General features: G+C 35.0%; 2 protein-coding genes across 2 annotated transcripts; both read right to left on the reverse strand.

The window, feature by feature from the left end:
• Nucleotides 1–1,352: 1,352 nt before the first annotated feature.
• LOTGIDRAFT_171582 (hypothetical protein) lies at nt 1,353–3,752 on the reverse strand (the record flags this gene model as incomplete). Its single annotated transcript, XM_009047783.1, has 1 exon — nt 1,353–3,752. One exon carries the CDS (start codon nt 3,750–3,752, stop codon nt 1,353–1,355), a length of 2,400 nt encoding a protein of 799 aa, XP_009046031.1.
• Nucleotides 3,753–8,317: 4,565 nt separating this feature from the next.
• Nucleotides 8,318–11,052, reverse strand: LOTGIDRAFT_237767 (hypothetical protein). The gene is made up of 3 exons (XM_009047784.1): nt 10,864–11,052; nt 9,467–9,799; nt 8,318–8,957 (listed from the first exon to the last, which is right to left on the reverse strand). Exons 1-3 carry the CDS (start codon nt 10,921–10,923, stop codon nt 8,343–8,345), a joined length of 1,008 nt encoding a protein of 335 aa, XP_009046032.1. The 5' UTR covers nt 10,924–11,052; the 3' UTR covers nt 8,318–8,342.
• Between the last annotated feature and the right edge of the window lie 3,089 nt (nt 11,053–14,141).

Genomic DNA, 14,141 nt, shown 5'->3' on the forward strand with positions numbered 1-14,141 from the left:
TAATAATAATAAAACAATGTCTAAAGATATTTCTACGAATAGTCTACTTTATCTTTTAGGTAGATTAAGAAGAAATCAACACAATGCTTGTTAGTTTATTTATTCTACCTAAAATGAAAATGGACTATTCGGACTAATCAGAACCGGAGAGGCACAAATATCTTTGTATAAATACTCAGACGTGGACGGATTGTTACCTTTGATTATATACATAAATAAATATAATATAATATGAAAGATGTTTTGGTCCAAGGATGCAGATATGATAAAAAAAATGTAACATGAACAATCTCCTTGGTTTGATGTACACTAGTGTAGACTATATAAAATATTAAAACAATATAGACCTGTCTGTAAGACGAACTTGGATTGATAGGTGTACATGTAATTAAATAATATTACACAGGTGTAAGGTGGAGCAAGGATATCATACTACTTGAATTTGAGTTCGATTAAATAGTAGTTGAAGCTATATAAAGCATCTAATGCGTTTATTATACTTAAACCCCCTCACATTAAAATGGACTGCTCGTGTTAATTATTGGTATCGTCCACGGATGTGCTCATCTCTCTTTGCTCGACCATAGTTCGATTGGTGAATTCTGCACGTTTGGGATTTATGGAATCAACGGAACGTTCAATAAAACAAGTGCAGAACGCGTTCCACGTGTGCCGAAAAAAAAGTAGATGCAGATAGCAATCAAAATGGCAGAGGAAAATTTTGAATGTGACATATCCTCTTTCATACCGTTTGATTGAGGGTAGAATTGGAACAGACGACAACTGTTCAGAACTCTCCAATCGATCGCCACCAATACGTACATATATACATAAAATACAATACTTTATACAAATATATGACAGACATGATATACATATATATACTACAGTAAAAAATAATGTATTGAAGGCGAGGAATGGTAGATAGCACTAATAACTCATAATAACTCATATTTAGAAATACACGTAAAGTCGGGAAAAGTTTTCACGTCGGTGCATGTAACCTTCAAAACAGACAAGAAACAGTCCATATTATTTTAAAGTGATGAAGTTATCGAAAACACAATAATTTCTATTTTACCTACGAAATTAAATAGACTCTTCTTGTTCGTAAGTGCATTTGACCCAAATATCTGGCACGTATTCCACAACAAACTATCAATTTTAGGTGGAGTTTCTCTTTGATATGATAGTTTACTAAAAAATATTAAAACAGTTTACTTCTATAGAGATGATGAATTTCAAATTGAGAAAATGATGTTTTAGTTATGATAAGAATTTCATTCAAGAAGAAGTAGGCCATTGAAAATAAACGAAACAAACTTTACACAGCTCTGTTGTTAGTATAAGATCTACATTGGCGCTGACATGTAACCAGTTTTGGACTGCCGGAAACCTTTAGGGGTCTTTTTCTTCTTCTTTCCTTTGGGGCTGCTCTTGGGATCCTCTGGGGGTTTAGGACGATCTCGCTCTACCCTGGATTTATAATTCGACTGTTGATCTACCTTCACCGAACACATCTGCGTCAATTTAGGGAAATTTTTAGGGAAGCCATTCATAAGTCTGTTGTCAGAAACGTCTATTTCTTTGATGGCTGGAAGTTTGCAGATACTCTCTGGCAGAGATTCGATGATGTTATCTGACATATCGAGAATTTCCAAAGATTGCATTTTGATGATGTCTTTCGGCATGGCTTTTAGGTCATTTCCCGCCGCCTTGAGAATCTGTAGTCTGTAGAGGTAAGGAAAGTCTACAGAGAAGGCGTCGATGTGATTTTGTGAGACATCCAACTCTCGTAGCGACGCAAGAACATCAACACGATCTTTAGGAAAGGTCAGTAACTCGTTGTGGGAAAAATCCATCTTCATGAGCTTATTCAACTCGCCGAAATCGTCTGTTAACAGTGTCATCTTGTTGTGGGACATGTCCAGATATTCTAGAGAAAACAGCTTGACGATTCGGGGTTGAAATGCAGCTATCTTGTTATGAGAGGCGTCAAGATGGCGGAGATTCTTCAGGTCGTCAATGACAATGGGAACTTCCGTTAATTCGTTATGGCTGGCGTTCAACTTCTGAAGTCTTTTCAATCTCTTGATATTATCCGTCAAACTTTTGATTTGGTTTTTAGAAACGTCTAAATGTTCCAGGAATCTGAGATTAAAGATGGCGGGTGGGATCTCGTCCAGCTGAAGTTCTGTGATCTGAAGTTCTTTAAGGACTTTAAGATGTTCCTTATCGCCAACTACCACTAACGGTGATTTTAGATCAGTAGGGTTCACGGTGAGAGGGTTGTTGGACAAGTTGAGATACGCCAACGTTCGTGGAAGATGTAATTCAGTCATGCCATTGTGAGAAACATCCAAAGAATATATCTGATACAAGAACTCGACTGATTTCGGCATGGCGGCGATTTCGTTGTGGCTCATATGGAAAACCTCCAGATTACGAACCTTTCTGAGGTCTTGTGGTAGTTTAGCCAGACGATTGTACGAAATGTCCAAATATGTCAGCACTTGATCTTCTCCAAGAGTTTCCGGTAAAATGGTGATCTTATTTTTAGAAATATTCAGCTTTTTCAATGCTTTCAGATGTCCGACACATTCGGGAATTTCCCGGATTCCATTTTCAGAAACATCCAGAGTGAGCAATGCCTTCATATCCTTGATTTCGTTAGGTACAACTTCTATGGCGTTACCACCAACGTATAAATGTTCCAGTGCTGTCAGAGTTACTGCAAACTTCATGGATTTGAGTTTATTGTGAGACACATTGACAGAAAGCAGGGTGTGCATCTCTTTCGTACTGGTTGGTAGAAACTCGATCTCATTGTGTGAAGCATCGAGTAACTTCAGCTTCTTCAGTCGACAGATGTCGTCCGGAAGAACCGCAATTTCATTATGAGCAACTTTAAATGTATCCAATGCGTAACCAAGATGGCAGATCTCGTCTGGCAAGGCTTTCAGTTTGTTGTTGGAAATGTCCAGATAATGAAGGTATTTCACCTGACCAATCTGAGGCGGAAGTTCATCTAGATTATTATGGGATAGATCTAGATATGTCAAACACTGAAGTTTACTAATAGAATCGGGTATAAAAGCGATGGTATTGTGACTTAAATCCAGTTTTTTAATTTGAGGTTTTTTCACTGATACTGCTGGTATTTCACTGATTCTGTTCCCGCACAAATTCACAAAAGCTGGAACGTCGTATACGCCCTTTTTAAACGTACGGATAATGTTATACGATACGTCTACGTGTGACAACGAGTTTGATTTTCCGATATTTTTGGGCAAGGTGCGTAATCTGTTTTTAGAAGCGTAGACTGTATGAAGAGCTGTAGATTTGTGAATAGAAGGTGGTAATTTTTTGATATTATTATTCGTAATGTCCAGAATTTGCAGTTTTTTCATCTTGGCGATGGAACCAGGGAAAGTGGAAAGATTGTTATTCTTGATATTGATATTCTCCATGTTATGAAGGTTCGATATCGATTTCGGCAATCGTTTTAATCGATTATTTTCAGCATTGAATTTCACCGATAATAAACTAAGTTCCTCATTGTCGTAGATTTCGATTGGTAGTGTCTTCATATTGGCCGTTCCGAACGATAAAAACACCTTCTTTCCATCCCCTAGTCTTTTAATATGACCCTTCTTCAATGGTTCCGGTAGAGCAATAATTTTACTTCCGGGTCCCGTAGCAGGGGGTGGCTTCTCTTCCTTCTTCCGTCGGAAACTTTTCGGTCGAGACATTTTGATGCTGGTCTAAACCAATATCTGAAATATAAAGAAAACAATATTTAGTTGATATTTGGACTGTGATAGAAATAGGTGTCTTTCGGTTTTCTTTTTTGTGATTTTCTACGATTATTTTCGAAGGTTTTAGGCCCACGTGATAGTCTTTTAGAGCTTTTCGATTTCTCAAAAGCAACGATTTAGCATATTTATACACTGATTGATGTACCTCAGAAGAGACTAAAAGAGGAATCGCTCCCCAAATTCTCTGTAATATCGTAATACGATAAAAGGAAAGAAATCGTGATTTATTTTGGTATTAATATTCTCCAAGACTTTCAAAGAATGAGGACAAAACATATTCTCGATCGTGAGTCACTGAGTATTTTCACTCTGAGAAGAGAGCAGAGTTGTGGACTAGTAATTTATTAATTATAGAGATATATTAGTATATCTGATATGAATATCAATATAGATCCACAATAAACACCGTCATATTATAGATTGATTATAGATTAACTATATTACATGAAGTTCTACATTACACAATTATAGATTATCTCCCCTTGAGTAAAATTGTTTCAGCGTGGATTATCTTCCCTGTAAGAAGTTCAATTACAGAGTATCGACCCTGTGTGAATTTGTCGATAATCGATTATCTAAATAGATGGTTTATATATACGAGGAAGCTTGAAGCTTGAAATAATATGGATTTAGTATGTAGACCTATTGTACAGCTCTTAAGATCGATTTACAGACATCATTGATTTTAGATTACCTCCCTTACAGGAAGTCCTCCATTGTTTAATTATAGATTATCTCCCCTACAGGAAGTTAGCCATTGTTCATATATAGATTATCTTGTCCAAGTAAAGAGATTACAGACAGACTACACGTTTTCAGAATATTCAGAATTGATTGGGCGTGGCTAGTTCTTTATTCTAATTGAAGAACATTTGTACAGAAAATTCAGTGTTTAACATTTTGGAAATACGTAGTAGGCCTTATTCCTTTAACAAAGCACAAGAAACACGAAGTTAATGATAAAAACAATGAACTTGACTTTGAAACTCTGAAAATACTATTAGAATGATTTGCCTTTTATTACAAAGAGTATTTTGTTTCGTCTTACTCAAAAGCTAGATCTATCAACACCTTTTCTTTTGATTTGAGCAACCGTCAGTGTTCGAGCAGTTTAAAACGTTTTCAAAGTGTTTTAATATTTATGTTGAATCAGTTATGAAAATTAATGATTTATTTTACGTTTTTTATTGTCGTATTATTCACTCATAGATATTATTTTACGTGATATAATACAAGTTAATATCGTGTGACCCTAGCTGTTGACCCCTACTATATATTCTACCCCGTAGCTGTTGACCCCTACTATTTATCTCACCCCCCTAGCTGTTGACCCTACTATTTATCTCACCCCCCTAGCTGTTGACCCTACTATTTATCTTACCCCCCTAGCTGTTGACCCCTACTATATATTCTACCCCGTAGCTGTTGACCCTACTATTTATCTCACCCCCCTAGCTGTTGACCCCTACTATTTATCTTACCCCCTAGTTCTCATATCGTGTTCCTTATTTACACCGGGTAAAGTCAAAACATGTCTACTTCACAACGTCGTCTTATACCTTGAGTGCATTAGCCACCTTTCTTGTATCATGGAATTTGATTGGATAGTACGCCAGCGAATGCAGCCAATCGGACCGTTCGTCACAAAGACTGTAAACTTTATGTCTTATGGTTTATGTAGACTTTCTGTCGAGGTTCCTCATTGGCTGTATTCGCTATCAATTCAATCTCTGATCTGATGAGAGAAAGGTGGCTATTGTGGTCAAGGTATAAGATGATGTTCGTAACAGCTGATGAACATGATGATATCCTGTTGCGATATAATTGTCATAACTTCTTTTAAGTTTTACTTTTGAAAGAGTTGTCCAATAGCCGTTCCATATAGGTACTGAGGTTGGTGTCATAAGCGAGGTAGGACCTCAACCCCCCAGCCCCGCCTCTACCCCAACAAACTCAACCCCTAAAATAGATTCTATCCCACCAATTAGGCGAATGAGTATGTAGATGTAAGATATATAAAGAATATTATAGAAGCCGTCTTTGAATCTCCTCGCACAATTTTAATACCGTTATAGAATTGGCTCTATATCTTCTTGCATTGAAATGAAATGGAGTTTTACTTCCCAGCTGTCTGTTGAAAGGTCGGATAATGAAGACAGTTATAAAAATACACCTACCTGTGTTTAATATACTCCACTTTCCTAATCTAATCCTATACGAGGAATATCCAATTTGAACCAGTGTGAAAATAATTATCCAATTTCAACCTTATGTTAAAATGTACAACTTTTGTTCAATTCAAAAGACAAGTTTGTTCTCGTCTGCTCGAGTTGCGAGTGAAGCCGATATAGATCTATTGATTGGTTAGAGAATAAACTTCACTCCGACTAGCCCTTTAATAGCCTGTCGTCAGGTGATAATCTGGACAGCTATCTCCGTCAATAATTAAACTTCTTCCTAATCTAATCTATTATACATAATACTATTATGGCGATTATGGCTTAATTAATACCCTTTCATGTCCATTATGGACAACTCGTCACTCCAATAGCGGCTTATTGTCACTCAATGTCATGTCAAGTGTGGTTAAGTTTGTCGGTAACAGCTATCCAGAATATAATACTATAACCCTTTTGTGTGTGCGGTTGTTATGCCTAGATAATAAGTTGTCATTTCACTTGTGAAAATGTTGTTTGTTTACCCTGACTACGACAGCGAAAGTCCCTTATCAATACTGTATGACCTACCCAACACCATTTTTTTTCATTTCTTCCCATTTATACAGAAGACCATCTAAATATAACCCTCTTATCAAAATTTAAAGCAGACAAAGTTGCCTGTGTTTAAAATCAAATGAACACAAGGGGTTAGTTGACAAAATAGCGTTTGTGTGGGTGAAAAAGGGTGGGGGAGGGGGGGGGGGGGGGGTAAATGGGTTCTCTTGATTGAATAAGGTAGTAATAAACGATTTCACCATAACCATATCTAAAATTCTTGTTTTCTTTTTGATTTATTTTTATTTTTTACTTCAAAAATCTGTTAGTTATTAGCAAGTTGTGCTGTCGCCTGCTATGCCTCTTTTCCTCTCAATCACTTAAACATGAAACACGGTAAGCCGATAGATATACACCAATGATACAATATTATCCTTGTAGTTATAATGGCGTGCTTGTGGTCAAGAATAAATCCGATTTCGGCCAGACTTGTAAAAAATAGATTTTAGTAAAAAGGTGTATAGTACAGCCTAGCTTGAAACTATTATATATAATACGGTCTGATTAGCTACTTATAATCACCTAACAATAGAATTTAAAAATATTTACACTTTTTCACTCAACCAGATTAAATTTGTACCTTTGTGGACCGAACATAATTAAGAAAAAAATCATTTTTTAGTCTAATTTTTAAAATCCTATTAATTAAAACCAGGCATTTTGAAATATTTGTATCATGACTGACTATTGGTCTATATTCTAACAGAGAGGTTATATTATGTGTTTTAATTTCTACATTTAAATAAATTCATAATTTATAACTAATATTAATCAAAAACTCGCTGGAAACGAAGTGATAAATTGCTGTATTAAATATATCGTTTCAGTGTCCTTTCTGGAAAATCGAGAAAAGCGAACTTCGTAGAAAACATTGGAAGATTTAAAAAAAATAAAACAGGATACTTTGGACAAATATTGTTCCTAAATTTTTCTGGAATTTGTGTATAGAACAGAAACTAATAGTACGTTTAAATAAAATATTAGATATTCTGAACAGTTATTGCTTCTGGATCGTCTGATGTTCCAACGATGTGTTTTTACAAAGGATTAAAATAAAGTATTTTGTACTCAAGGTTTCTTCCAATTCCACGTGATCAGGAGGTGAAACTGGTTTCTGAATTTTCTGGTGAAAAACATCTGATAAATAGGAAACTATCGTGGTATATTTGCCATGTAATATAAAGTATCATAACCAAGTATATAATTCAGTTAGAATTTGGAAATAAACACAGCATATATTGGTTCTTATCTAAAAATATTACTTGACACTAGGCAATAACTTTACGAATAGACAGAGTTTATAATGATCAGAGTAGGTTCTATATAAGACAGTAATATCTGATGTTATAATGAATTGCTGTGTATCTGATATTGTATCTGTATCTGATATTGTATCTGTATCTGATATTGTATCTGTATCTGTATAAAAAAGAACAATTAAGAGATATTTGGTGTATAAAGAGTTAATATGTTAATCTACAGCTTATTGTGGTTATATTTTAAATATAAATTCCACGAGGAAGAAACCGGACAGGATCATCTCGTACAAGGTAAGTGGAAGAGTGGGAAGGGTGAATTCTCGGAAACACTGAGGGTAAGGGGGTAGGTCGACCCGCCCCCCCCCCCCCCCCTCCCAGTTTTTCAAATCATCCAGTTCTTAAATGTCTATTATAGTGCTGTGAGCTACCGCCTTGGATAACAATGTAGACTAAAATATCAGAAAACAAAAAAATAAAAATTTTAATATTAATTAGATTGATTGATGTAGTTTATTCCATTTCTTAACATCATTAACAACAGAGTCGAAATATTTAGCCAGTTCACAGTAATTACTATCAATAGTTAACAATTCAAACTTCTGTTTCCCTTCAACAATTCCCTCTAAATTGTATTTCAGTATTTTAAAAACTTGTCGTTGTTGTGCTAACAATCTTCGTCTCTCAGCAGTTTTAGTTTGGAAAAGTTCTTTAGAATTCATTGTAGGTCTATAATCTGGTACAAAGTTTTTAAGGATGTCAATGAAAATAGATATGTCATTTAGATGCATATTTGAAACTATTTCTGGTACTAACAACAATTCGGTCACTCTAAGAATTATATTGATTTTGTCGATTTCCAAACAACCTCTGTCAACAACCTCCTTCAGTTTTCCCAACCAACGTTTAACTACAAATTTCAATTCTTTTTTACTTTTAAATTCGTGGTTTTTAAACCAATTGTTCATAGCAACACACCATAACTTCCCTGCATCGCCTTTCTCTTTCCATTGGGTAATATTCTGTTGCCATTTTAACACAGTAGTTTCTATCACCAGCTGGGGAAACGGGTAATCGGGAAATGCATGTTTAATCATTTCCTCCTTTTTCTGAAAAGGAAACGTGAAAAATCACATCTTCACAATGTCAAGCCATTGCGAACTCCGTACTTATACCTTGACTACATTAGTCACTATTCTTGTATCACGGAATGTAGTGATTTGATTGGATTGTACGTCAGTAAATAAAGCCAATCAGAGCCCTGGACAGAAAGACATTTAAAGGGGTATACAGCTTTTTTGTAAAAAAGTTTTCATTATCAAAAACTTATTATACCTGAAATTATTTCTAAAGTATGCTATTTATATCTATGTATCTCCTTAATCAAACTTAATTTGTTTTAAAAGGGTTAATTACAAACGATCTAGTTTCAGTGTTTGGCATTATAATGGCTTGATATTATTAGTTGAAACCTTTAGAATATGTAGGAGACAGATGTCTCTACAATTAGGCGTTTATTTTACTCAAATTCGTAGATAGTTTTCAAAAATTATAACGTAAAAACGTAAGAAACTTGTGTTATAATGAATGGTCACATATAATTATTGGAATAATTTACCTGTTTTAAATCAGATTCAAGTGTTGAGCTTAATTCGTTGTAGCCTGCATCAGCTAAGGATTTGAGCAGTTTAGGATAAGCATTTGCACCAGAGAAATTAAAAATCATGCCAACGATTTCTTTTCTTAGTTCTTCTTCTTTCTGTCTAATTCTTTCCATTTCATCTTTATTTATAAGGTTGTTATGAAAAATATGTTTTAACAGAATCTTCGAGTCGAGCTCCTTCACCAATCTCTCATGGTTGTCGTTCAAAACTTCAAACTCAACTTCAGACCAGCTACCTCTCTGTTTTGTGGTACCAGTATTCTCTGAATCAAGTTGTTCATTTTTTTGCTGAAATAAACAGGAAAATGATAGATGACGACAACTAGAATATTTTTCTGTCAAAAGATTTGATCAAGAATCATCTAGTAGACAGGATGTGCGAAACATTAAATGTTGACCGTGGCTGGTAGAAAGGATTCTTGAGAACCTATGTCACGAGGCAAGAAAAAAGGCTAGTAGGCCAGAGGGAAATTGCGAGAAAGCAAAGGAAAAAGGCGCGAAGGTGAGAAAGGGAATAGGATACATGGTAACTTGGTCACAGGAAATTTGGTCACCGGAATATGGTCACAGTAATACGGGCATAAGGTATTTCGGTCACAGTAATACGGACACACGGTATTTTGGTCACAGTAATACAGGCACGAGGTATTTTGGTCACAGTAATACGGACACACGGTATTTTGGTCACAGTAATACGGGCACACGGTATTTTGGTCACAGTAATACGGACACACGGTATTTTGGTCACAGTAATACGGGCACACGGTATTTTGGTCACAGTAATACGGGCACAAGGTATTTTGGTCACAGTAATACGGGCACACGGTATTTTGTTCACAGTAATACGGACAAACGGTATTTTGGTCACAGTAATACGGACACAAGGTATTTTGGTCATAGTAATACGGACACACGGTATTTTGGTCACAGTAATACGGGCACACGGTATTTTGGTCACAGTAATACGGGCACACGGTATTTTGGTCACAGTAATACGGGCACACGGTATTTTGGTCACAGTAATACGGACACACGGTATTTTGGTCACAGTAATACGGACACACGGTATTTTGGTCACAGTAATACGGGCACACGGTATTTTGGTCACAGTAATACGGACACACGGTATTCTGGTCACAGTAATACAGGAACGCGGAATTTTGGTCACAGTAATACGGGCACAAGGTATTTTGGTCACAGTAATAAGTCCGTATAACTGTGACTATATTTCCGGTGGCTAATTTACTGTGACCAACTTAACTACATCCAAGGCCTCAGTCAGCTTCCATAATTAGCCTATTAATGCTTGAATTATTAGAATCATTAAAACATGGTGATGATTTACAACTTACCAATTGACTGAAAAAAACCACCAAAAGGCAGAAAATGAAAAACTCAAAAATATTATCCATCCTTTAAATCCTTCAATATACTCAATAGGTAAACAACAATTTAGGAGATATTAAGTTTAGAAGGTAGGGCATTATATCCCTATTATCGATATGGGAGAGTGAGAAACAATATATCTATAACGATCTGGGTGTATCCATATTGACGATATTTTAAATCTACTTTCACTTTTCAAGTGCCAGTTACTGATTATGGTTGTCGTAATTTTAAAATCTTGAAAATCAATGTATTTTTGCTTAGAATAATATTTTAGTTTAACTATGGTTTTTATATAAACCTAAGCTTAATTAATTGAATATGATATTAGTTTTAGTTTTGATTACATTTTACGACAATCAAAAACTATCGGTGTCATGCATAGAGTTATATATTATTATGTTTCTATATAACTCTATGGTGTCATGGTTCCTCCGACAGAGTCCGACACTCCGACAAGACATTTGAGACTTGTTATTCGCGACTTGAAAAGCACGTTTTTATCGGTTTATCGTTTTTATCACGCAGGCTGCAATAAAAAGTTGGAATGTTTTTATTACGTATGAAGAAACGAAACAATAGATAAATCATTTTTCAACATCTATCGTATGTCTTTTGACAGCAAATGTTCAGCTATCCCACTGTGGCGAGTTTCAACGTGAAAAAAGTAAGCGCGCCATGTTATTATTTTCTTTACATTTTACTTGTGAGTTGAGATTTTGTCGCCGACTGCATTTTCGAATTTATCATTGGAATGTGGAATTCATATTTCCGCAGAATTGTATTTTATAAACACTGGTCCTCATATCGAACAAATGTCGTATGAGATAAATGATATTTCACAGACTGGTGACGATGCTTCTGTGAGTGGAGAGGGGTAGCAAATGAACTAATGGTCTTCTTGCCATTTGACCATAAATTGTATGAATAGTGCGCCGCACTTAGATGTTCTCTGATGCCAAATTGTGCCTAATTTACAAGATGACAAGAAGAGCATTAGTTCGTTTTGCGACCCATCTCCACTCACAGAAGCATCAGCCAAAATATTTCTCTAATTGAAAACTGTATGGCATTGTCTATCTTCATTAGCCAAATCAGGTGCAAAATTTAGGACGTACAAATTCATTTCATTTCAGTTATACCTTGAACGACATTTAGAATTGAGGGCTACATATCACAAGGACAAGACAGTATTATATAATAAACACACTTCTTTAATACAATATTAAACACATAACGTTTCAACACAATTTACACTTGTTGTCATCAGTTGAAATAATAGAGAATTAAACCTGATGCTCTTTAATGGCCCGTATGCACCAAATGAAATTAAGCCTAATTTAATTATATTCTGCCCGAATAACATTAACTTTTAATTTAATTCTATATTTTGTATGCACCACATAGAATTACCTAAAATGTATTGAAAAATTGGCTAATTTAATGCTAAACTTAAAGTTGGTCGAGACCAGTTTTAGCTTTTAATTCTATTTGTAAATCAGTAGAAATTCGATGTTTCAAAATGGACGATTATTTCGATGATTTAGATGAACTTGGTGAAATCAACCGTGTTATTCCCATCAATAGACATGTCAGGAATCGCCTGGATCCCTTCACATGGTTTTCGGAGGAGGAATTTAAAGCAAGGTTTAGACTGAATAAGCAATCGGTGTTGAATATCACTAATAGTTTGCAAAAATGAAACATGACATGGATTCCATATCAAATTTATTATGACGTTCATTTGCTCCTTCGACGAATAGAATGAATTAAAGATATTGTTTGATCTTACTCTTGTTGATAATTGTCATAAAAGCTGTAACACACAATTATTAAATTCTAAAATAACCTTATTTGGACCCCATTTCTCATGCCAATACTTCTACTTTTTCTTACAGGGATGACCGGTTTAGTTGAAGGAGGTGATCCACATCATTATTCTCCTAATGTTCCAATCTTCCTGGTAGCTCTTCTCTACCCAAACTTTAACAGTAAAAGTAAGTATATGTTTTTATACTGTTAATTTAACATTTTCAAACATACATTAAAGCTATCGTGTTCTAGTCATTGTCATTGTGCCTCTCTTACACATAGAGAATGTAGCTATCGTATAAAAGATAATGGCAAACAATAAAATAAATCCAGAGTAACTTAACAAGCTAAAATTTAAGTGGCAATAAGAATATGACGAACCATATATAGAGGACGTCGGGGAGTATTGTACGAAACGTTTCCAGCGTATCTGGAAAAATGCCCGGGGAGGGGTGGGGCAAAAAGGACACTTAAGGCTAGAGGATCTTGGGGCAAGCCAGATATCAACGAACTTCAGATGGCCTAGGAACATTGCAGGGCTTAATTTTCACTTCAAAATAAAATCTTTCAAAGGCGTGATTGGATTCACAAACTAGACGAGGTATATACTGACTGTAGTATTATATTGTATTATAGAAGTATTTGAGTATTATATAGAAGGTAGTGAAGACAGACTAGACGAGGTGTATACTGACTGTATTATTATATTGTATTATAGAAGTATTTGAGTATTATATAGAAGGTAGTGAAGACAGACTAGACGAGGTGTATACTGACTGTATTATTATATTGTATTATAGAAGTATTTGAGTATTATATAGAAGGTAGTGAAGACAGACTAGACGAGGTGTATACTGACTGTATTATTATATTGTATTATAGAAGTATTTGAGTATTATATAGAAGGTAGTGAAGACAGACTAGACGAGGTGTATACTGACTGTATTATTATATTGTATTATAGAAGTATTTGAGTATTGTATAGAAGGTAGTGAAGACAGACTAGACGAGGTGTATACTGACTGTATTATTATATTGTATTATAGAAGTATTTGAGTATTATATAGAAGGTAGTGAAGACAGACTAGACGAGGTGTATACTGACTGTATTATTATATTGTATTATAGAAGTATTTGAGTATTATATAGAAGGTTGTGAAGACAGACTAGACGAGGTGTATACTGACTGTATTATTATATTGTATTATAGAACTATTTGAGTATTATATAGAAGGTAGTGAAGACAGACTAGACGAGGTGTATACTGACTGTATTATTATATTGTATTATAGAACTATTTGAGTATTATATAGAAGGTAGTGAAGACAGGCTAGACGAGGTGTATACTGACTGTATTATTATATTGTATTATAGAAGTATTTGAGTACCTATAGAAGGTAGTGAAGACAGACTAGACGAGGTGACACTGACT

Source organism: Lottia gigantea (assembly GCF_000327385.1).
Source record: "Lottia gigantea unplaced genomic scaffold LOTGIsca_117, whole genome shotgun sequence".
Classification (NCBI taxonomy): Eukaryota; Metazoa; Mollusca; class Gastropoda; family Lottiidae; genus Lottia; species Lottia gigantea.